Source organism: Tyto alba, unplaced genomic scaffold, assembly GCF_018691265.1.
Source record: "Tyto alba isolate M040663 unplaced genomic scaffold, T.alba_DEE_v4.0 Super-Scaffold_27, whole genome shotgun sequence".
In the NCBI taxonomy this organism is placed as follows: Eukaryota; Metazoa; Chordata; class Aves; order Strigiformes; family Tytonidae; genus Tyto; species Tyto alba.
In genome coordinates this window covers 135,429-160,823 of record NW_024881301.1, presented here as the reverse complement: position 1 = coordinate 160,823, position 25,395 = coordinate 135,429, and the positions used below count along the sequence as shown (strand labels likewise).

The 25,395-nt window shown below is 37.3% G+C and overlaps 1 protein-coding gene across 1 annotated transcript in view; it reads right to left on the bottom strand.

Moving 5' to 3' along the window:
* The window catches only part of RB1CC1 (RB1 inducible coiled-coil 1), a 77,783-nt gene that overhangs the window by 27,322 nt on the left and 25,066 nt on the right, over window positions 1-25,395 (bottom strand). The window contains 9 exon segments of the mRNA XM_042797853.1: window positions 4,051-4,177; window positions 7,221-7,324; window positions 8,361-8,422; window positions 8,855-8,936; window positions 9,017-9,203; window positions 10,861-11,045; window positions 17,756-17,926; window positions 21,905-22,337; window positions 23,430-23,632. Of these exon segments, the coding sequence (XP_042653787.1) occupies window positions 4,051-4,177; window positions 7,221-7,324; window positions 8,361-8,422; window positions 8,855-8,936; window positions 9,017-9,203; window positions 10,861-11,045; window positions 17,756-17,926; window positions 21,905-22,337; window positions 23,430-23,632 (1,554 nt within the window).

Below are 25,395 nucleotides of genomic sequence, written 5' to 3'. Positions count from 1 at the left end.
TTACATTACTATGATAAACATAAACAGGGAATGGGGCAATTCTTGTAAGGATTACAGTGTTTGAATTTCAAACTCAGGTAGAACAAATGGTAGATTCATAACCTGATTTGAAAAGCCAGCTTCTCTTACAAGAGAAGCTTTTAATACCAGAATGTTAATCACCTATTAACCATGGAGAAGACACTTGAATCATCTTACCTGACTCCTATGGGCAACCTTAACTTTCTCCTGGACATCTTTAACCCAATCACTGATCTGCTTAAACTTTCAAAATGAGAGAGCACAGCAATATTTTTGGTGTGAGACCATTAAATTACAAAGAATAAGCAGAAAGCTTCAAAAAGGAAACCAGATTTCCAAGTAGTAGCAAATTAAACACAAATCCACAACACTGTTCTCCAAGTACCCTGCTGTAATACTAAAAATAAAAGGAATCAGGTATCAGATAGGGAAGTGTGTCATTAATGTTCTATGAACTTGAAAACTGAAATAGTAAGAGTTATGAGGACACTGAAAGAAATGCTACTAACATTCCCATTAAGATATTGGAGATCTTGTCTCTGACTTGCTCTTTGCTCACTTGTCTGCAGCCACAGCTTTATCTCCTCCTGCCTAAAGCAACTATCAAAAGACCAGCTGCTGTGCCTGATGCAAGAGGATGAACTCTCACTTGACCCAGACAGAGGTAAACTGCTGCACCGCCAAAAACCAGGGAAACTATCCCTGTCCAACTCGAAGAACCAGGCTTCCGCTGCCACTTGTATGGAAAGGGAGGTTGAGACTTAAAGTGTCTCCTTGGGAGAGTACAAGAGCAACATCTGCTGCATGGGCAACACTTCACAAGTGCACAGTTGTCCTGGGTTTGAGTGAGTGGTGGGGATTTTTGGTAGTAGGGAGGAGGCTATAGGGGCAGCCCCCTGTGAGAAGCTTCTCAAAGCTCCCCCAGCTCCAAGTCAGCTCCACCTCTGCACCAAAACTGAGTCCATCAGCTGCACCTCTGCAATAACATATTTAAGAAGGGATGTGGGGAGGAGGAGTCGGACTTGTGAGGAAGAGTTGCGGCAGCTGCGTGAACACCAAGGTCAGTGGAGGAACGGAGGAAGAAAGGAGGGGGGAGGTGTGCCGGAGCAGAGACCCCCCTGTATCCTGTGGGGAGACAGCAGGGCGGCCCCCCCTGCCACCCATGAAGGTCTATGGTGGAGCAGACACTGATTTATGGCCTGTGTTTTTCACCTGGATAAGCAAGGTGCTGTGCCCAAAGAAGGCCGGGGTCTTGTGGGAAAAGGCAGCCCCCTCTGCTGTAATTCAGCGCTGGGAGGATTGCAGCATGCGGGGGTGTCCAACGCCAGAGCAGCTCGGGAAGGGCTGCAGCCGTGGGAGGGAATCCAGTTGGAGAAAGTTGCTGAACCATAACGGAGCAGTGTGGGGAACGCTGCAGCCCGTGGGAGGGACTCATGTCAGAGAAAGTTTGTGGAGGACTGTCTCCTGTGAGAGGGGGACCACGATGGAGCGGGGGGAAGAAGTCCCAGAAGCTCCCCCCACTGAAGATGGAGGAAGTGGCAGCACTGACTGCACCCCTCATACCCTGCCCCTGTGCTGCTGGGGGAGGAGGTAGAGATATCGGGAGCAGAGCTGAGCCTGGGAAGAAGGGAGAGGTGGGGGGAAGGTGTTCTCAAGATGTGGCAATGTTTCTCACTGTCATACTCTGTTAAGTGTTGTTAGTGTCTGTAATAGATGTATGTTCTTTTTTCTTCCCCTAACGAGTCTGCCTTTTGCTTGTGCCCATAAAGGGTGATTTTTCCCCATCCCAGTCCTATCTCTGACCCCAAGCCTGGCTCTGTCCCTTCTCATTGCCAGAAGAGAAGGGGGAGAGAGCGGCTGCGTGGTGGTTGGCTGCCAACAAGGCTCAAACCACAACAACAGTCAACACCAACTCCGTACCAAGCTGAGACAGTATCTCACAGTTCACCAACAGAATGTGTAAGTGCATGAAGCTGTAGGCATCTACAGGAGCATTATTAAATGTTTACTCATGCTTCCAATTATATACTGTAAACTTCCCAGCAATACTAAGGATAAGAAAATAACATTTTCAAATTATTTCAGTAACTCTACTCAAAAAAGAACACAGGTAAGAGTAGTATAATTTAAAAAACACTTTTAGATCATCTGTGGAACAAAGCAACACAGAGAAAGACTTAGTATTTTTCATCAAGTAGTAACAAAAACAGTGTTATTGAGAAGTAAAAAATCTGACAGATCTATTTGCTTCAATTCCAAAAAAAGAGTTCAAATGAAGCATTGAAATCACACACAGAGATGGGCATTTTCAAGATGACATCATGAACAGCCCAGCTCTCTGCAATGCAATTTACTCAAAGGAAAGAGACAATTATCCAAATCTGTCTAAGCACTTGACATTTCTGAGTCAGCCAAGAATCCAAACTGGTCAAAGCACAGTAAAACAGAAGAGTGGGAAGAACAGATCGTCCTGGTTTGGCAAATATCCTTTTTCTGCAGCCAGATACTGATAAAAATTTCTCAGATAAACAAGTCTGAACCAAAAAGGGCAAGCCATCAAGACTTGAACAAGTAAGGCACCTTTCCTGTTTATTTTGCTACTGTTACTATGCATATTAATATGAATTAAAACTTACTCCTTTGATTTATTTAACACTCTTCTGACATTGCAAGCTTTAGTGAAAAAATAATTTGTTAGAACACCTAACATTATCCTGGTGAGATAGATTTCAGGATGCTCCAAGTTGGGGGTGGACTTTATATTTCAGAGAATGGTCTGTTGGAAGAGTATGTTCAGCAACTCCCAGATTTCACAAAATTTACACCATTCATAGCCATTTCGTTGCCTAGTACAGTGGTCAGGCCCTAGTACTCTTGTTCTTAATGGCCATTCATATAAAACTCAATCTTCATAAAGAGCTAGGAAATTACATAAATGACATACTTTTTCTATATTACAGGAGAAAGAGCAGCCTAGATCTCCTATTTTACACAAATGAAAGACTTACAGTAAATCTCTTGTTCAAGTCCCAGAGGAATAAGATCGAGGACTTCGTGTCACCTGGTTTAACCAGGAACTTGCTAATTCTTAATTTAACATGCCCATAGCCTTGGCAGTTACAGAAGATGCTGCTAGTCAAACTGCATACAAACACTTACAATGTAGATGATAACATCAAGTCCCACAAAATTGACACCTTTTTTCTATATCAAAACTGCTAAAGGCAGTCTGAAGCAGTCAACTTCACATAAAATTTTAAGCATTGCTTAATTCACCCAGAGTTCCACTGGGACAGTCTACAGTCAGAAGCTAAAAGGACCCTGTTTGGTATATTATGAAAGTTAGAGGCTTGAATGCACAGCAGTCAAAAGTGACTGGCAGAAACAGTTTCTAAGGGAAAGAATCTGCTTGACAGGCAGAGTGAAACTAGGAAGAGATCCTTTTGCCATCTGTTCCTCTTATTCACCAAGACTGCCTGTATTTCTGCCCTTCCCCGCAAGGTAGGGCTGCAACGAAAGAGTGACACATCAGTATTCAGGCTAATGGGGACATACAGCCGAGGCCCTAAATTCTCCTTAACTGCTTGTGCCAAAAGGACTTAAGAAGCAATGCAAAAATCTAGAGAAGTAACAACAACTTCATTAAATACAAACTAAAGCAACAAAGGGAAAACGCACAAATTCTGCACACAGAAGCTTTAGAAAATGGAAGAAAACAGAAATATTAACAGAATAATTATAAAATTTCTGTGGAATATAAGCATCTGTTAAATGTTTAGAAAATATCCAGTAGATGATCTGACTATTTGCTAGATAGACTCACTCGTGGAAGAGCTGAAAATTCTCAGAATATTTACTAGTATGTGATTAGAAAGGAAACTTATTATGCAGTTATGAGATCAACTGATCTTTACATCTCGAAAAACAGTTTCTTTCTGAAGTGACAATAATACAATATTATGAAAATTCTTAAGAATTCTATTCTTAAATATAATATTCTCTTTTCTTGGTAAAGAAAAACAAAAATACCTTTTGTTCATTCAGCAGGTCTGTAATGGTTTGTGACATTTCATCCAAACTCTGTGCTGCCTTTACCAGGTTATGTAGAGCACGTACATGCTGGTGAAGAGGTTCAAAGTCACAAAGTATGGGAACCCTTAAAAACAGTATAGGATTAAACTTTTTTTTCCACATTCTTAATCTTATACTCAAATACATTAAATTATTATGTGTATATTCCAACAAGACTAAGCTTCCCTCTGTATAAGGTTTATACTTTGAGGAAAACGTTTACCATTAGTAACTAGAGTTACAATAACAGTAACAGAAGAGAATTGGTACAAATTAGATCTGTAATTGAAGCACTTATGTTTGCAAATGACTATATTCTTCTCTCCAGTCCAGCTCTTACCTTTGAAGTAGATATTAATTCTCTAATTTTTTTTTAGTGATAGGTAACCTAAATTAAAAGACTGGTTAATGTGTCATGATCACATTGCAAGTATTGCATGATAAGTTTTCAATTGCAAGTTTTCTAAACCTCTGGAAAAGCAACATTTATTTTTTCTTGAGAGTCTGTATATGCAGAATTTTTTATTTGTTCAGTAACAGCTCCACTGAAATCATGAAGTAGGAGTTACTTACACTAACTATATGAAAAGCAGATTACATCAAGGTATTTTTCATTCTCTATTGAATACATAGGGCAGGTGATATCTAGAGTATTTTTGTAGAATATTCCAATAACTGCTCAAATAGATAATTTCAGAAGACTGAAGCACTACCAAGTAAATAGAAGCATCATTTTAATTATACAGCTGAGGGGTTCGGTGCTGACAGAAAAGGACTTTTCTGGGTCTCAGTTTGCCCACTGCTTGTTCTTTAGATGTTAAATGCAAATACCAAAGTACTGTTCTAATGTTCCTTCTGAAGCTCAGTGTCTACCAAAGCTGTGTGACAGCTTTGTCCACTCAAGTTGTAAATCCACCACTATCATCAGTATTTCAACCAAATGTAATCCTGAGCCCAGAAACTGGGCAGAAAGTGACATAATCCCACCTCTGTTGCCATCAAGTGGAAAGTTATGTCACTACAGTTCAGACCAACTAAACAATTTGATTAGTGATTGGTTTTCTGACAATAGCAAGGCCAAAGGCTTCCTGAACTCAGTCCAAACTTCCCAGGAAGGTTGTAAAATTCTCACAAACCCAAAGATCAGGCAAACATCAGCAATATGGTACTACAGTTTGCACTTTTTTTCCTGCAGAATCACCTAAGAGCATAACAAGAGAAATTAAAAATTAAAATCAGCTGTATTATGATATATGGCAAATCCACTGTCAAGCAGACTAAGCTCACTATACTTATTGTTAATTGCAGCAGCAATATGAAAAGGATGGCCAAAAATTCTGAATCAAAAAGAACGACAGTACAAAGTATAGGTGAAAAACAATGTGAATTCAGCTCCCGCAGTATGCGCCAGTAAGAGGTTTCAGGTTAGATACTGTTGGTGAACCTGACAGGTGACAGTGGAGCATAATCCTTTTGGATTTACCCTATCCTTTGTGGGACTGGGGCCTTGGGGCTAAAAGAAGAAATCTCAGCAATCTCTTGACTGCAGATCTCTCAGGAGCAGCATCTGATTGTGGTCATGCTGACAGACAGATCTCTTCCTAGGCAGAACATTACATACAACTTGCTACTGCCCAGTTCTTGCCCATTATCTTGGTTGGCATTTCTTTATCTGATTGCTACATGTTTAAGACACGAGTTTGAAAGCTCACTCTAACACTCAACTTTTCCAGAAAGACATCTCCAAGTTCTAGATAAGAAACTAATCCTGCAAAGTTACCTGTGGAACAAAACAGTAGCTTTCCTGCCTAGATTTGCATGTCTGCCTCGTTGGGAGATAACATAGAATTAGAGCTTCTGCTCAAAATTATGGATTTCCACAGACAAAGACACTTAGAAAGTACACTTTTTAGTGAAATCGGTCTGTCAGAGAAAAAGCAGTAATTGAATACAGGAGATATCTATGATCTCGTGCAGGACTAAAGAAATTTTATTTCCTCCAGACTAACACTTAACAAAGAGCAAATGGAAAAATCAAAAAACCACAAACAAACCAAAAAAAAAAACACCGACACAACCAAGCGACACAACCAAGCGACACAACCAAGCGACACAACCAAGCGACACAACCAAGCGACACAACCAAGCGACACAACCAAGCGACACAACCAAGCGACACAACCAAGCGACACAACCAAGCGACACAACCAAGCGACACAACCAAGCGACACAACCAAGCGACACAACCAAGCGACACAACCAAGCGACACAACCAAGCGACACAACCAAGCGACACAACCAAGCGACACAACCAAGCGACACAACCAAGCGACACAACCAAGCGACACAACCAAGCGACACAACCAACCGACACAACCAACCGACACAACCAACCGACACAACCAACCGACACAACCAACCGACACAACCAACCGACACAACCAACCGACACAACCAACCGACACAACCAACCGACACAACCAACCGACACAACCAACCGACACAACCAACCGACACAACCAACCGACACAACCAACCGACACAACCAACCGACACAACCAACCGACACAACCAACCGACACAACCAACCGACACAACCAACCGACACAACCAACCGACACAACCAACCGACACAACCAACCGACACAACCAACCGACACAACCAACCGACACAACCAACCGACACAACCAACCGACACAACCAACCGACACAACCAACCGACACAACCAACCGACACAACCAACCGACACAACCAACCGACACAACCTAATTCTGATCTGACAAAACATACATAAATTTATGAGTTTATTTCAGTTTAAAACTGACAGGTTTTTTTAACTATGAGGCAGCTCAGAGGAACATCCAACATCCTTTACATCTCAATACATAATACACGTATGGGTTCAAATCATCTGCGCTTGAGTAAATGAAGCATGTAGATAATATGTCTCTCCATTACACCAGTGAAGACCACTGCTTAAGAATGGTATCAGTTCAAAAGATATCTTTGTCTGTTCCTTATGAAAAATGAACTGGGGGATAGGGGTGGGGCATGGGGGAGACTGAAGGAGGTAGGACTAGGGGAAAGCTATTTCCATAATGTACAAAGTTTAAAAAGATGCTTTACCTGAGTAACGGCTGTACTTCCGAAGGACAAAAAGATTGCAAAAACTGCAAGTCACTTAATGAGATATCTGGAAGCTCACTGTCAAATCTGCGAGGTTTTCGTGTCTGTAGTAAGAAGAAATTAATTTACTCATTGTTGTTAAGGTCAATAATATCATGATAACTGAGGAAGGATTAATAAAATCTTAACACAGAAAAGTTCATGTTAAATTATTGATCTCACTCTCAAAAGATTTCATACCTTTTTTAAAGGAACCCTATCTGCCTACCCCCTCCCCCAAAATTTATAGTCAATAATTCCATCCATAGAGCCTTGGGAAGGAGTACAATAAGAGTATTTCAGTTCTAAGGGATCTACAATGATCATCTAGTCCAACTTCCTCCCTATTACCAAGCTTCATAAACATTAAGGATGTGTTTAAAAAGTTAAGGGATATGAGATGACACTGAAGCTTTTTTTATTATGCTGCTAAACATACAGTCAAGTATTAATTCAGCTCAGTATTCAGAACACTGACATGAGTTGCATTCTTATTTTCCAAGTATCCTTTAAAAAATAAAAGCTGCAAAGGAGAATTTGAAAAGGTTAAACGAGGCGGAGTGAACTGGCAACATTAGAATTAGTGAGAGTTATGATAGTTGATTTAACCAAGCTGTATGAAATCAAAGTGAAAAGACAATGCTTGATTACAGCTATACTTTTTCACCCCTTCTTGTTATCAGCCAATAGATACAAAAGTGCTTTTCCACTCATCCAGTGATGAAATATGAAAACCTTTTACTTGCTTTTACCATCCAATTAATTTTATGTCTCTATTATTCAGAAGAGAGAATTAGATGATCAAATTACCCCTCCTGGCCTTTTTTTTCTGATCATTAACAGCAATTTTTTGTTCAATACCACAGACTCCTTGTTTAAAAAGAGTATCGAGGTTACATTTCCTCTCCCGCCACACAGCAAGTTATGAACCAATGTTAGTATAGGTCACTTGAAACAGCAAAGAACACTGGCTCGCAGCTTCTCATTTGTGTCAGAGCCATGTGACAGGCATACAGCTTGAATAAATTAAGCTTAGCTTTAAATTATGAAAGTACTGTTTATAAAAATAAAATAAAACCCAAAAATATATGGAGTACATACACAAAAGGATGGCGGCCAGGAGTCAAGTCCTCTAAACAAACGATTCCTTAGAAAAGACTTCCCTGGGCAAAGAAAAAAAAAAAAGGTTATTTAAAAGAAAGAAATGCAACATACAAAAAATGCCTCAAGAGAAAAAAAATTAAGCTACTGCAGTTTAACAGCTGAACCGAATTGAAAGCATTATTAACTATGCTGTTTCTTGACAACTTAAAAATTGCAAGTGACTACCGCCCTTCAGGCAAAACCCACCAAGTAGAACTTCTCACTCCATTGAACCCTCTTTTTGCTTAACGTTCACCCCTGCAAAAGTCTCAACTTCCTTTTTCAAATTTTCATTGTAATTTTGCTAATCTCCTTTCCAAACTTTTTATAACCTTTTGCTCAATTTTCTTAACAGTTCATTCAGAGCATAAATTGCAGATTTTACAGAAAAAGAACAGATAATCAGATTTCTATTACCAGCAGCTTTTTATAACAGAAGATCAAGTACTTACTGAACAGTTTACCAAAAGATTCCCTTTTTGCCTTTTCAGCTTCATATAGGTGTTTCCCATCTTTTATTAAAGCACCTGCCCACTGTGGAAGGGAAAATATGTAGTTAGTTGTTAATTTATACATTGACACCAAGGTTTGGTCTTGAAGTTTTACTTACTTACCTCCCTGTAGTGTTTTATGAACATTTTTCTCCTCACAACCTCAACAACAGCTAGACAGTACATTTGAGGAACAGTACTGAGAGCCTCTACAACCTTGACCCTTTCTAGGAGCTCTGTTACAAGACGAAGCAATGCTTGTAGTTTCTCTCCATCTTGGTCAGCATGAAGCATTACAAAACAACACCACCTACAAAAGTAGGTTACACTTTAGAAGGTAACAACTTAGTCATCTTTTCTGCATCTAAATTTCACTAAGATTAGCAACATGTCTGGATGAACTGAACAATGACATCATTTTACACGGGACAACAACAGGCTATCTGGAAGTACCAAGCAATTCAGAATTCCGTAGTTGCCTTGCGGTTCCCTGTTATTTTCTCACAGTAAGATATCCACATCAGTGCTCAGAAAATGAATGTTTACCACCATTTGAGTTAAGGTATTGTTTTTGACAAGTAATGCTCATAGCATACATAACCTTTGGAGAAATGATAATTTAACTTTCTCCAGAAAAATTAAAAAAAGCTGGTACATCCATAGCAAAGAGACTACTTTTTGTGTATAAATCTTAAAAAAAAAAAAAAAAAGCGTATTGAAAAACATTAGCAAGAAATATTAAGGGTAAGGATGCTGTTTCAGAAGTTCATACCATCTACTCATGCACTACAAATCACAGCCCTTGTATCATACAAATTCCCCCACCTTGTAACCACATATTCAATTATATTATTGATACAATAAGTACATTAATTTCAAGCACAGCCACCAACATAACTAAATTGCAGGATAACTGTGAAAAAGGTGATCAATCGGTGTGTTTGAGGGGAAATACTACAGCAACCTTGCCACCAGAGAAGGCATAAGGTAGAGGCACATCTCATGAGTAACAAATGAAAATACTGTTTTTACTGACAGAAGTGAAAAGAGAAACAACAAAAACAAACAAGTCAACATTAAGCAACTAGGAACATATACTAGCAGAGAAACAACAAGACATGCATTGCTGATTTTCATAGGAATGTGTAGTAAGAAATAAAATGAGGGCATTATACAAAGCCAACAATTGGCCAGTTCAACACACAAAGGGAAGTACATTTTCCACACAACATACAGTTAAGCTGCAGAATTTGCAAAGAATAGGAGCTTATGGATTCAAAAAGAAGCTGGACTAATTAGTGGAAAAGAACATTGCCTAATTATTAGCTGCTAGCATAAACAAAGTTTTTTCTTCCAAGAATTATTAAATTCTGTACACTTTTTCTATGTATCTGACATGACAAATTATCTAAAGCTTAAGAATTAAGTGTAGTAATGTGAAAAACTGTATTTCCTGTTGAGCAATAGAGACTACTTACTGACTACCATGTTATACAATAATGATGCTTACATGAAAAATTGCCATTTTTACTGCCTGTGACTGGATATAATTACTTTTTATGAACTACAAGTAAATCAAACTACTGGCACGTTTCTCTGCTTTGATGTGATCACAAGCTACTTAGGAGTGTTTCACTTATAACCCTCTGAACACGTGAACATAATTGCCAGTCAAATTCTAAACAAGATACTGATGGCTTCTGAGGTTGATGAGGAGCGAGGGGATTGTAGGTTCTTGGATATTGTTTTATTAATATGAAAACCATTTAAACATGAAGGAAACTTTCTTAAAATAATATTTTGTTTCACACAAATAACTTAATTTATAAACTGAAGTGATTCAACCTTTATTTTCTCTCCCATTAAGAATAACTCCCTTCATTACCAAAAATTTTCTTAAGACACACATTCCTTAAATAGTCCTGATACAAGTGGAAATCATATAAAGTTGAAGAGTTGTAACTTACTTCAGTCTGACTTGTAGATTATTTGCAAGCTCCTGTTTGGCAGTGGTACATTTCTGTTTAATATCTAACAGTTTTCTGTGATTAGTTAACATAATCATCAACTGATTTGCATGACTCAAACACAAATCAGGCAGCACAGAAGGATCTTTCAAGTTCTCTGCTCTCTTCTGATTAGCCAAAAATCCCTAGAGGAAAAGTGACAAGTTTGTTACACAAGCTTTGTGACAATCAAAAAGCATGGAAGTGATCCATCTTCTCTGTAAGAATGCAGGCATTTTATATAAACTTACTGTAACCACTGAGGAGTGTAACAGAATGCTACATAGAGAATTCAACTGTCAAAGTTGCTTTCTTTTCATTCTATAATGTAGTCCAAACAAATCTTATCCAATACTTCCCCCCCAAACAGTTACCAACACAACTCTATAAAAACTTCACACAACTAACCAACACCAGCGAAAACTCACAGAAGTTAAGGCAGCAGAAGAGTAACAACTAGAATGGAGTGGATCAACCATCATTCTAATTTCTGTAAACAAACAGCTTGTTAACTTCTGGCATATGCAAGACTTGACATCAATTTAGTATTATTCAGTACTACTGTGGGCTAGAGAATCTGGTTTTTGCATAAAGAAATTCATACATGAAACTAATTCACCTTGAGAGCCAGGATCACAGCAAGACACCTTATTTGCACATAGGATTTGGACACAGTGAAGAACTATCTGTTGTGAGTGGTAACAGGCAACCCCTAAAAGGGTGGGGGCAAACCAGGGAAGATGGACTGCCTTAGATGGCTGATTACAGGAGGTACCATCTATACACATATACAGAAGGGACATATACAGAAAAGGCAAAATGCTGCTGGCATAACAACCACTGTGTCAGGCCTTTGTCTCCACCACATTGAACGAGTGAGATAAATTCTGCTGGAAACAGTGTGGTTCTGTAGGCAAGAAAATACCACGCAACACTACCAATTATAGCTTTGATTTTGTCCATTCATATAATCTCTGACCTGTTGTCTGAACATCACAGTGGTGGCTATGTTTGTAGTTCTACAAGCTTGTTTATTAAGCCTTTGTTTTCTTAATGAATAATTCAAAACCAGACAATAGTTCTAAGTGTTTGTTTCCGAAGCTGAAGTTCATGAGAACAGTAAACCACAGAGTGCTACACAAAACTGCTGAAAAATGAAACCACTGTCATTACTGATTTGATACTGAAGGTAAAGCAAACTTATCATAAGATGGTATAAAACACATTTGCAAATGCTGCAATAAATATTTATATCCTAGCAAGAACAGCACAGAAATCAATGTAAGTATGAAACAAGCATATTAGCTGTAATGAAAAGAAAGGAGATTGACAATGAAAATGGAAGAAAATACTGAAGAGTCAACCATTTACTGAACTCTGAGCAACTTTTATACTGAATGAGTGAGGACCCACTGGGAAACAAAAGCAGGTTGCAAACATTTTAACTGTATATATTATCCAAGCCAAATGAATGGGAACCAGAAAAGATGGGAAGAACTGTTATTACTGAGATGAAGAAGACTGCTCCATCAAAAGAACTTGAGTTGTTCAGTCAAGGAGGACAAAAGACATTGAAAAAACATGGTAACTGTTAGGGAATAGCCAAGCACCAAAATGAAAGTCAGCATAGGCATGAGAGCATATAGATTTGAACTAGTCAAGAATACATTCAGATCTGAGATTAACAGATGCTTATAAACATTAGGACAACCAGATTCTACACAGTTTTGCAACAGGAGTATAGAAATCAAGAAAATAATTGGTTTTAAGTAGCAGCTCAGTAAGCTTTTTTAAATGAATCACATGGCATTGAGCCTGAATTTACAAAAAACTGGATGTAGTGAGCTAGAAAATCCCTTCCAGCTTTACTCTCTGTTATAAAATTATATTCATAGATTTGGATATCTTTTGCCATTTCTGTATCTGTGGAGCCATCTTTAAAATAAAATTTAAACTAAAATTACCCTAGTACGTAAATCAAAGAAAAATCTCAGCATACTAAAAAAAGGCCAGTAAAGAAAAACTACAGTAAACTAAAAAATGAAAGAGGGGAGAGGGGGGGCCACATACATTGTGGAGAAGTCCAAAATCCAAATCATCAATTGTTGTCACAAGTCCTTGCCTGTCTATCTCTGGTCAGATGACAGTATTCATGACATAAGCATCACAGTCAAACTAAGAAGGGTCCTGAAATACAGGTATGATAATGTCTTTATGGATTTTTCCCTGTTACTACTTCCAAATCAAAGAAGCAATAAAAAAGACATTTAAAACCATTTTAAACTGAAGTTCAATCAACAGGGAAGGCAGTCAGTGATGTAAAGAACAGCTGAGAAGACCCTGAATCACTATAAATCTAAGGTTTTCTTTGATGTAACAAGAAGCAGGAGGAAAATAGAAGTATAGAATATGGGAGTGACAAAGCCCTTTTTCCAACAACTTCAAGTGAAAGAGAACAAGCCCTGAATCAAGAAGGCCATCTGCCAACCAGGTTTTTTTGACTACATTTAACAGAGATAATATAAGAGTAACACTTCTATGGACCTAAGTGATGGAAATGCATTTGCATGTAACAAAATGTTTTGAAAAGCTACACTAGTAATAGGGAAATTAAGAAAAAAAAAAAAAAAAACACAAATCAAACAAGAAAACGTTGGGAAGGATAAGATATTGGGCAGAATCACACTGAAAATCAGAGATGCTCCAAGTTTTCTAGAGGCATACTCTTATTACATAATGCCACCTACTGACCACAATTCTATATGCTTATGTTGGACATCCCAGCTTCCACAGAGAAAAATAGTATTTTAAATTAACAAAGCAGCTTTCCATGTTAAACATCAGAGCCAGAAGATCAACTATTCATCTACATAACTCAGGATGTATTTTTTCATATAAAAGGCTGTTCAATAATCAATTCATTGAAAACGCTGACTGGAAGCAAAAGAAATCCTAAGGCAGGTCCAGGAACAAGCAAATTAATCAAGCAATGACACCTTCTAGCAGCAGATGACTTTGTTCTCAGGGATAAGTTTGGTTTGAATTTTAATAATGAAACTGAGGTTGGAGTAGAATGTCCACTCAAATTCTGAATAGAACATCAGCTTTTTCTGGCTTGGGGAAAATAAGCCTACAGCTTCCAATATAAATACTGCCAATGGGATTACCATTAAGATGTTGTTTCTTACCCTTGTTCTATAAAGCACCTCCACTTTAATTCTTTATTAACACAAACAGTTCACTCCTGGAAGGTGTGACGTAAAGGAAAACTGTTTAAGTTTTTTCTTCAGAGAACACCAAATATTAACAGTTATCACACAAATTGTGTACACTACCTTTAAAAAAAAACCACAAATACTAACTTAAACATAATTAAACCCTTGCACTTCGCTATTCTTAGATTTCTATGCAGACTATCATTTGAATGAGGAACATGATACCAACTCTAATACCTCATAAGCATTTAATTTTTTTTCAAACAACTGCTAAAACTTGTATGAAAATGCTTCCTAAGGCTCGAATGTAAAAATCAAGGAATAAAAGCATCTGGTAGTACACTTAATCTCTTGTTTAACTACAAACATTTAATTTATTGAATCTTCAAAAAAAACAAATACACCATCACATCTCATCTGACTGTTCTTAAAAAACCTTCTATCCTAAGTAAAGGAATAGACAATTTATAAAGAGACAAGGCATAGATGAAGACTTAAAAGTTAAAGTGTCTGACAACTTCAAAAGGTACAAATGCTAAATTTACAGTATCATTTAAACAAGGTGACAAAGTATCTTTTCAACCGACTTTTAGGCATCTCACTCAAAAGGGGAATTGGCAAAATTGAGGTAGGGTCTTCATCCAAGTGAGGAGTGAAAACAGCTAAAACCGCCACTCACTGCATTGGGCAACCAAGCATAGGGATGGTAGAGCCACTTTTCCATCATGCTAGACTCCCTTGGATTTAGCACTAGCCTACAATATAAACACTGCAAGACTGAGAAATAGCAAACACTTGTAAACTTACTCACTGCAATCATCTGAAGACAAGCTCCACTTCTAAACAATGCTGCCAGAAAAACTGGTAGCACTTGCCTTTATGTACCAACCAGACAGAAGATGCAGCAGGAAGCCTGGGTCCTACGCAACTGTCAGCCCAATTGTGTCCTCAAAAGGGGGCTATAACCAACCCAAAATAGGGAGGCAACACTGTTCACTTACTCCTACTAGTAATATACCAATGTGCAAGCAAAAATAAGGAACTCATGCCTTTCTTCATGGTCCCAGCTCTGCTGTAATGGTGGAAATCAAAATATCAGATAATGACTACATACAGATTTTAATATACTTTCAGTTACAAACAAGGCACTAAAGGACACAGATATAAAGTTAACTGAAGCTCTTTACAGAAACTGTATTTACTAAATAAGCTTTGATATGCCACTGCAATGTTTTAAAAGAATAGGAACTATATACTTTACATTTAAAATAGTCCTTAATCAATCTTCTTATCCCCTCAAATGACACTGTTTAGTGCAGGCACACTACTCTCCTTACTAGAGCTTGGTGTTCAACCATTAAGGACATTACCTCTTCCCTGATCATGTACTGTTAAGTGACAACTTATCGAGGACAAAGTATTTCCCTTCAAAATTAAATTTAACCTATTCATCTCTTATTCCATACCTCCAACTGAAGTTCTGATCTTCTAGCTGGTTTTCTACTTCTAGACCATAAGGATAATAGAAAACCCCTCCACAACTCAAACCTGAAGGTCCCCAATTTTTCTAAGTCTTGAAGTATATAATGCATCAGGGGTATAATTCCCCTTTTTCAGCTCAGAAAACAAAACAACGTGCCCCCTCAGAACAAGAACAGCTAACTGTATGGAGTGGCACGTGAGCTAAATACCATCACCAAGAGAAAGGATAAAAGGACAGTAAACCAGCTCACCAACTGTCTGGTTGTATCTGTTTGACTCAGGATCTATACAAAGGTCAGAAGAAAACAACATATTAAGAACAAACCAATGAATTCGGTGGTGTGACAGGAAGCATTCAAGGCATGCCGCCTGGCCATGATGCCAATTTCATGCATCATTTTCCCTTTCCACTATTGAGGTTTCTTCCATTTTTGCCTTCCATTTAATAAAAGGCTGGATGAACTAGCAAAGATGAATCAAATCACAGCATCCTGGTCCCCAGCATATAGAATCACAGAACGGTTTGGGTTGGAAGGGGTCTTAAAGATCACCTAGTGCCAGCCCCCCTGCCCCGGGCAGGGCCCCCTTCCCCCAGCCCAGGGGGCTCCCAGCCCCGTCCAACCTGGCCTTGAACCCTTCCAGGGAGGGGGCAGCCCCAGCTGCTCTGGGCACCCTGGGCCAGCGCCTCACCCCCCGCACAGGGAACAATTTCTGCCTTATGTCTAATCTAAATCTCCCCTCTTTCAGTTTAAAACTGTTACCCCTCATCCTATCGCTACCCTCCCTGATCAAGAGTCCCTCCCCACCTTTCCTGTAGCCCCCTTTAAGCACTGGAAGGCTGCTATAAGGTCTGCCTGGAATCTTCTCTTCTCCAGGCTGAACAACCCCAACTCTCTCAGCCTGGCCTCATAGAGGAGGTGCTCCAGCCCCCTGATCATCTTCATGGCCTCCTCCGGACTCGCTCCAACAACTCAATGTCCTCTTTCTACAGGGGACTCCAGAGCCAGACACAGCACTGCAGGAGGGGGCTCATGAGAGCGGAGTAGAGGGGGAGAATCACCCCCCTTGACCTGCTGGCCACACTTCTCTTGAAGCAACTACAAACTACAGGCTGCCCTTGATGGTCTACCACTGGCCAAAAGTTGACTGCTCTTAAATGTAGCTGCAAACCAGGTGGAATTCAGACAGATTTGACATAGATATGTCTTGGCAGATACTAAGATAATATTTAAACCAGATGTTTTATCTTACTTAATCTAAGAATACTAATTAAAAACATCAATTTTTGAATAAGCTTTAAAATAAATACCTACAAAGTTTATAGCTGTTAGACATCTTCATCAGTTCCTATTTTTATTAGCAGCTTTCTACATTAATGTGCAAAGTGTTAAACCTGTCTGTAAGCCATTCACTAGATTTAACAAGATACACCTTAACTCAAAAGGAACACCCTAAAAGGTATTTTCAAAGTTTTAAAATTTGACTATATTCTAAGTGATTCTTACTTATCCAGAAGAAACCTAATTTCTAAAAAGAAAATAAACTAGATATATTCTATTCCAGAAACAATACCATATACTGATGTATCTCAGAAGCCAGCATTTTTACATTGGTGCTTTTATGACAATGCTGATTGGCTGAACTATAATTAAATATAGTTTTCAAAATTATAACCAAGAGAATGTTGACAGAAATGCTTTAGCTATCAAAATATACAGTTTAACATGCAGTTGACAAAGTTGCAGAGAATTACTCTCTGCGTCTTTGTAGTGCATGAAGTCTAGGATAGTTTAAGGAAAACATTTTTATTTTGTATTGACTTTCTCTCCAATATAGATGAAGTGACATAAATACAAGCCCTATATTTAAGTTCTGGTGTCGTCCACCACTCACGGTTGCATTTTCAGCTAGTCCGATGTTTGAAAAAAATTTAAATTAATATGGTAGGACTTATGAACTGAAAACAACCACAAAATATAAAAACCTACAAATATTTAATTGTTATGATTATGAATATAGCACCTTTTTGAGCATCTCCAGTATGATATTTTGAAAACTATCTTCCATTAGACATATAATTATTTTGTTGCAATCTTTAACAGCATACACATATCAAAAATTTACCATCTTTCAATGCTGCATACACAAACGTGTGTTACCTGAGCAAGTTCTTTTTGTTCATTCACCAGTCTGCTGCAGCTTGCTATCATCTGGTCCAATGCATAGAGCCTATCCTCAAGGCCTTTAATAGCCTTCATGTTCTGATTATCTAGTTTGGCAATAGTTTGGCGACATTCTGCCAGGAAGGGCTGGATGATCCTCGGATCAAGCTAAAAAAAAAAAGAGAAATAAAAAAAACGTTTATTAGCAGTTGACATACTGAAAGGTGATGTGAGCTACCTAAACAAGTTTTTATAAAGTAAAAAAGAAAAAATATTAAGGTTAATCTAATGTGTGCCTTCATCTGTCATCTATTCCAGAATTCTGATTTAATGAGTCTGTGGATTTAGTATCACAGCATGAATTTCTTCGAAATATTCCAAGCAAATCATTACAGAAATCAGGATCTTTCCAAGTGGAAGGAACATTAGTTGAGGGGACAAAGCAGAATGTGGGGGGAACAGGCAGTGTACCCTGGAACAGAGTCCATACAGTTACAATCAAAACAAGTGATGAATGTGACTCAGCAGAGAGGACAGTAGGGAGGGTGATGGGAAAAAGCTGCAAGACCCATTAGCCTTTTCCCACTAAACGAGTATTTTAATTGACTCCTCAGACAAGCAGATCAGTTCTAAGTAACTGGAAAACAAGCTATGGAAAAATAATACATTTGTCATACTTTTTGCTAATGTTTTTCTTAATAAAAGCACATTTTTTAAATTATTTCATCATATTCCTTCACAGGCCACTATCCAGAAAAAAAAGTGTTTGAAACATTCAGACGCTACCAATGTCCACAGATATTAAGGGTGGTTCTTCAAGTTTCACTATAAGAGTAGTGAAAAAAATTAGTCTTTATTTCCTTAGTTCTAAAAAAAAGATTGGTAATTGCAATAGTTTACGTAGGTCAGAGTTTAGTTTAAATCTGGAATATATTAGTTAAGGACATAGTGAGAGTCATTAGGTGTTAGCAGAATATGAACACATTTGCCCGAATTTATCCAAAATGGCTATGGTATGCCATCTATTATATGAGAATCTAGAGAAAAGGACACTATCCTGTAAGGTCACAGTAGCTGTCACAGCACTGGCTTCTTTCATCAACAAGCAGGGTTTACACCACTTGCAGAGCACACAGATTAACCCTCAGAAAGAAGACACATGGCTCAAAATTAACATAAGTAAAAGTACTATTTTCCCCTCAATCTATTATTTAACTGTATAAAAGCTTTCACACACAGCATTTTTCCATTCTGGAACCAGCCCTTCGGGATACAGAGGGGAACCTGAAGAGGAAAAGCATTAGAAATTAAAGACTAACTACAAAGAACAAGTCTTTCATTATCTTCAAGCAAACACACACACACCCCCCAAAAACAAACAAAAAGACCACGCAGGGAAAGACCAAAAACTAGTGATTAGCCCAGAACTTTTCAGAATAATTACTGCTATTATTAACATGACAGAATACGCTGAAGTTCTCTGAAAGTTCTCTGAAAATGGCAAAGGCTAATTTTTAGTACATTATGAATGGTCTTACAAATCTCTCAAGTGATTGTTCATCTTTAAGAACCACAATAAAAACAGTCTCTGGGATTAAACCAGATTGTTTTTCTAGGATCATCTTTATTGCCATCCTATACAGGATTACTCCCCTGTGGTATCATGAACTCCTCCACTGCGGCATCCAGAACTCTTTCTTAACAGACAGAATACTAAAGAACATGAGTCATTTTTCTTCTGTTTACCTTTATAAACTGTGTATTATCTCTTTTTACAAATAATGCCTATTCCTCTCATTCCACCGTGTAATTTACCTCCTCCAATAATTCTTTTTATCCCATCTTTGACCTAAGCATATCTGGAGCACTCAGCTCTACTTTCAGTGGTATACAATAGTGCTCTCCATCTTTAAAGTCTCTTCCTTCTCTAGCCTTTTATTTAAGAGGCTTCGACAGCACTTAACAGGAACATCTGGTTAGCTCCTACTTACCCACTACTTTTACTGCAGCCTAGGTTTCTGCAATTAGAAGTGTCATTTTGTAGAAACATCTAGAGGCTAGAAGAACCAGACAACTAGCAGCGCGCTGTGCAACACACCAATTCTGCCAAGAGTACCACTGTCACAGGTATAAAGCTCATGCTCTGATGCTTTACACTTTCATGACAATCTTACCTGAATTGAGGTTCAAATAAGAATTGCAATCACAAACCATTCATATGGTTCACATTTCCAAGAAGGAAAGGGCATAGGCAAAATGCAGGGAAAAAAAAAAATATTAGTGCCATTTTATTCCAGCTTGTTATGTTAAAGTGTCATCTCAAATATTAAAAGAACAATTGAGTTGCAAGATATTTATTTAGTATTTTCTTTTCCACTTTAGTTGCAGAGCAATTCTGTTTTCAAACTAATTCTAAATCAATGGTAGGCAAAGATTCAATCCTTTGTCTGTGCTGCTATGAAAATTAAGTAAATTAATGTCTTCCTACAGAAAAGTAGGAACTAATGACATTACTTCAAAGCTTTGGGTTTTTTTGAACCAAAGTAGATAGATTTATCAATCACAGTTGTTCTGGTGGTGGCCAGAATATTCTGACTAAAGCATTTTCCCCATCTGCCAATTCTGCTTATGCCAAGAAAACAAAAAGAAAGTTCATTTTCACAGGAGTAATCATATTTTTTCCTACAAAAATCAGCTCAAGTTACAAAACAATTACAATAGTTCAAAGAAAGAATTTCTAACTAGTCTTAAATAAGACAAGGACAGAAATACACACAATTACAAGAAAATTGCACATTTTATAGATGTTAATATCAGATAAGACTACAAGATAATGAAAAAAGGTACAATAATCATTTTAAGTGGTTATCTTTTTCATTTTTTTAATCTTTAGTATCACTATAGTTTATTTGGAAGCAACTGTTTAATGTCTGCCTCTTAAAATACTGAAGTTTAAGAGACATTACATTTGTGCCCTGTTAATATTATGTAGAAAGTGAATATATTCTCTCACAACTGGACTACAGGGTTTTGTTATTCTTGTTACTAGCAGAAAGCACCTTGTGATGTTACTGAACAAAACAGGACAGAGAATTTACTCAGACTTCAGCAACTGGAAAGCCTTTCACACAAAACTGAATATTGTTTCTGCTACAGAAAAAAAAAAAACCTTGCAAAGTCCAATCTTTCTCTTATCTTTTTCTGTACTATTAAAATTTAGACAGGTCAAAATCTTAAGAAGCCCTTAATGTTAAGCTCAATTCTCCAACTACTTTTAATATAGAACTGAAAAATCAATGTACGGAACTGAGAGCATCATAACAACAGATTAGACAAACAGATTAGACAAACAGTCTTCCAGTCCTACCTGATGGAACAAATAAAGTGTCAGAGACAACAGAAATAGTTTTCTTTGTTCAAGGTATATTGAGTTGTAATAGTATAAAATTATACATATTCAAACACAGCTAGACAATATAAGAAATATAAGCTACAGTGAAAGCAAAGAAGGAAATCTCTACACAAAAGGATCTTAAAAGGTTGTAATGCTCAGAGGTTAAAATAATGATTTGGAAAGTAAATGAAGTGAGCAATGTTTTAGTCTACTAGCAGCAGAAATATGAGCTGACATACTGGGCTCTTCTGAGCTCATCCGCATTAGGTAATGAATGCGTATATAGAGTATGTAAATTTATCACAATTAACCACATGAATTTGTTCTATATTTTAATAAAGGCTTCAACATTTTTAAACACAGAGAACATTAACTTTGGTCCAGAAAAATCTTTAATTTCATTTTAAGCATAATTGCTGTGAAGAAAGAAAAAAAGTCAAGTCACTTTGCTTATATGCTACAAGAAGCTATTGGCTTTCCAACCGGAATGACTACTTGAGAAAGAAGCAAGATAACAAGCATTTATTGTGAAATTACACATTTCCCTAAAGGTCACATTCTTAACACTCAAGTACTCTTAAAATACTTCAGACACCCCCACCCCACCCCTCGGTCTCTGCTGTGGTGTCCATTAAGAAAATTATCTGAGAAACAAGCTACAAAAAGTTGAGTCATTTCAAAAGCACCAGCACCTAGAAAATAAACAACACTCAATGCAATATAATATGATTTTTAAAAAATTGTTAACTTACCCTGCTCATAGAATCAAAACATTTTCTGACCAGCGATTCAACATCGTTTGGTCTATCTTGAACATTAATCCAGTCTAACAAAGACACATTGAAGGAAGGCTGATCCTCATCTTTCAGTTCTACTGATGTTTCATTGTCCTGGACAGTAGCACTTTGACCAGATTCCTTATCTTTTACATTTTCAGGATCTGCACCTTCCAAAGTTGAATGTTCAACTGACTTGCAATATGAGGCTAACATCGATTTACTGTTCGCTTTAGTTGTATCAGAATAAAGCGCTAATTCAGCAGATTTCTCATCCTCAGTTTCTTCACTTTCTGCCCCTCCGTGCTCAGCTGAAGAATCCAGTCTTCCTAAACACTCTCTGTAACTATGTCTTGTTAGGCACTCCAGCAGTGGTATCTTGGCCATGATAGAAACAGCAGAAGCCAAGCTTTTTTAAAAAGGGTGAAAAGAAAAACATATCAGTATCTAGAAGCCAGAGCAACATAGAAAATTAGATACAAACCACCCGTACTCTTTGTTTTACAATTGAAGCATATTTTGAAATGAGTTTGGTAACTACCCCTTTCAAAATACTGTGTTCAGTATCAACATCACGAGAGGACAGATAAAGTAATTACAATATTTGCTCTCTTCCACTGCTTAATGTGAACTCCTCTAAACTTCCAAGTAAGCTTAGGTTTATCATGCAATGAAAAAAGGACAGCTTGATAAAAAAAAATAAGCATATCTCAGTTTAAGACATACAATTGGGACTTACGTTTTCAATCTGTACTGATACCAATGCTTACTAGCAAAGACTGAGTGTCCTCTGGGCAACTATTTTTGCAGAGCTTGAATAGTTTCTGTACATTTGGTAAAAGCTATGAAGTTCAACTTTTTTTTTTTTAAGAGGTAAAACATATTTATGTTTTATCTCTTTGAGAATCCAACATCCACTTACATTCTATTAGGCAAAGTACTCCTAGAAATATCATAATAGTATAAAATCCAGAAAGATGTCAAAGATTTTCCTTGAAGTAACATCCAGAGTTTGCAGGATACAAGTATACACATATATATACACACACTCACACCCACCCACCCCGCTAATGGCATACATATAGACACCAAGTTTGTATTATGACTTGGTACATAGATCATCATTCTTAATAGCAGCTCAAGTATATTTACAAAATTAATTCAAAAGTGCAAATATGTATTTAAAAATGCTGATTAGTGTCTAAATTTATTATCTTGCTATTTCTAGTTCACACCTGAGAGGACTCCAGCTCTTAAACAGCTGTTCATTAACAAGTATATCTTCCACATAATTCAATACAGGTTTCTGTGTGCTGATGAACACAAGGAAAGTGTCAGGTAAAAAAATTACTAACATATAACATATAGAATGTTCTCCATGACACAATCAAACAAATACATGTTTGATTAATTAGAACTAGCACCAGACATATAATGCTCAAAAATAAGTTTAAAATACTGTAGTTTTGGAGACTGAAGCTGTATTTATTGGCAAACCTACTGTGTAAGTTTCAACTTGATATCATCTATGGACTGCAAATAGCTTGAATATACATTTTCAAACTTGAAAAGTAGCTTTTGGTAAGAGTATGTACAATCTTCCAAGTTGGCCATTATGGCAGCCCAGCCTTGATGCTGAAGATGTTCATCATGCACAAGACCTTCACAAAAGGAGCAAAGTTTCTTGGCAACCTCATACATTTCCTGCAAAAAAACAACAAAAAAACAAACACCCACCTGAAGTGATTTGCATTTTGTTGTATTATTACTGTGGTAACTATATAAAACATTAGTGAGACATTTAGAAAATATTAACATAAAAAGTTTTAAATGTAGACAGCTAAGAAGTTTTACACCTGAACTCCATCAAAAATAACAAAACTTGCATTATTCTTAAATAAAGAAAAATTACATGACAAAAAAATGTATAGATGATTTACTGAGAAATATCTTCAGAACCGCAGGTGAAAGTTACAGTTCATAAAAACACTTACAAAACTGATTAAATGCTGCTAATATAAAATATTCAGTGTATACATACATGAATAATAACGCTTAAACTAATCTGGTAGAAGCAGCTGGCAAACAAGGTCCATTAAGGAGAAAACTATTGATGAGTCAAGCAGAAGCTCAGAACAAGACAAGGAATTGCAGGATCAGTCAGCAGAAGCACAGGTGCATCAATGCAAGAAGAGATGCATAAGGAAAACAGCAAGGCAGATAATTGATTTATTCCACTGGTTAATAAACCAGATGCAACATGATAAGCAGTGCAGAGTGTCCACAAAGTTCTAAGACACGCCCTGAAACTTGGTCTATGCAAACCAACATGGTTTTCTCTTAAAAAGCTTTTCTCTTAAAGAAATGGATGACACAGAGGCATTTTACTGCCTTAAGAAGGTAAGAATTTAATTACCACCCAACTTGGCAAAGTTAAAACAGAGACCTACATAGGGCACATACCATATCTTACTAAAAGTGCACTAACTGCAATGTCTATTATATTCAATTGCAAAGTTTTAACTAGTAGGAAGAGTAACTATTTTAAGTTTACCAACTTAAAAGAACAGGCTGTCCCCCTCAAAGGGCCTACTACTCAAATGCCAAAATAAGAAAGTAAAACAGAAGTCACATGATAAATCCTTCAGCTCAATACTTTACCAATAACATACTACATGGAAAACATTCTCCTTAGCATACTTGTATGATGGTTTTTAATATCTACCTCCCCTCCAAGAAAGAAAATACTATTTTTTGCAGGTTGAGCATACTGTCAAACTAGGACTGAACACACAATTTTCCTCTGCTATAGTACATATGAGAAAACCATGCATGGAGGAACAAGTTATACAAATACAGTGAGAAAGCAGTGTTAAAAACTCAACACATCAGTATATTTCAGAAAGCTGCTGAACACATGGTTAGCAGCACATATGCATAAACTAAAAATTTAGAACCCAACAACACTTATCTTCCCAAAATAAACCACAAAACTGCAGAGCACTTTATCCAAACATTTCAGAATTAATACTGACAAAACCTGAAAGTTATGAACACCCTTTTTTTTTTTAATTAAGAAGTCCAAGCCTTGTCTCAGCATGACAAAATTCCAGTCTTTCAAATCACTGGTATCTAAGCTATCAGCAGATGAACAATGATTACACAAAGCATTTACACATGCAACTCCAAGGAAATCAGAAGCTATTACCAATTTCTATCACTTTATAGTAAAGATGGTATTTGTTGTCTTGTTTCTTGAATTTTTGTCACTTCCTGTGCCCATGATAAGGACTTCTGTTTCGCAAAGAACAGTTGTTTTATTTGCTGCAAGAGCTCTCACTTCCTAAGTCAAAATCAACCAGTAACGCAACTGGGATGGCATCCAGATAGTGCTGAAATCTGCAAGTCATTTTCTTCAGACTATCTCCAGTTCATCTATACAATTTAGAATCACAGAAGCTGACTAG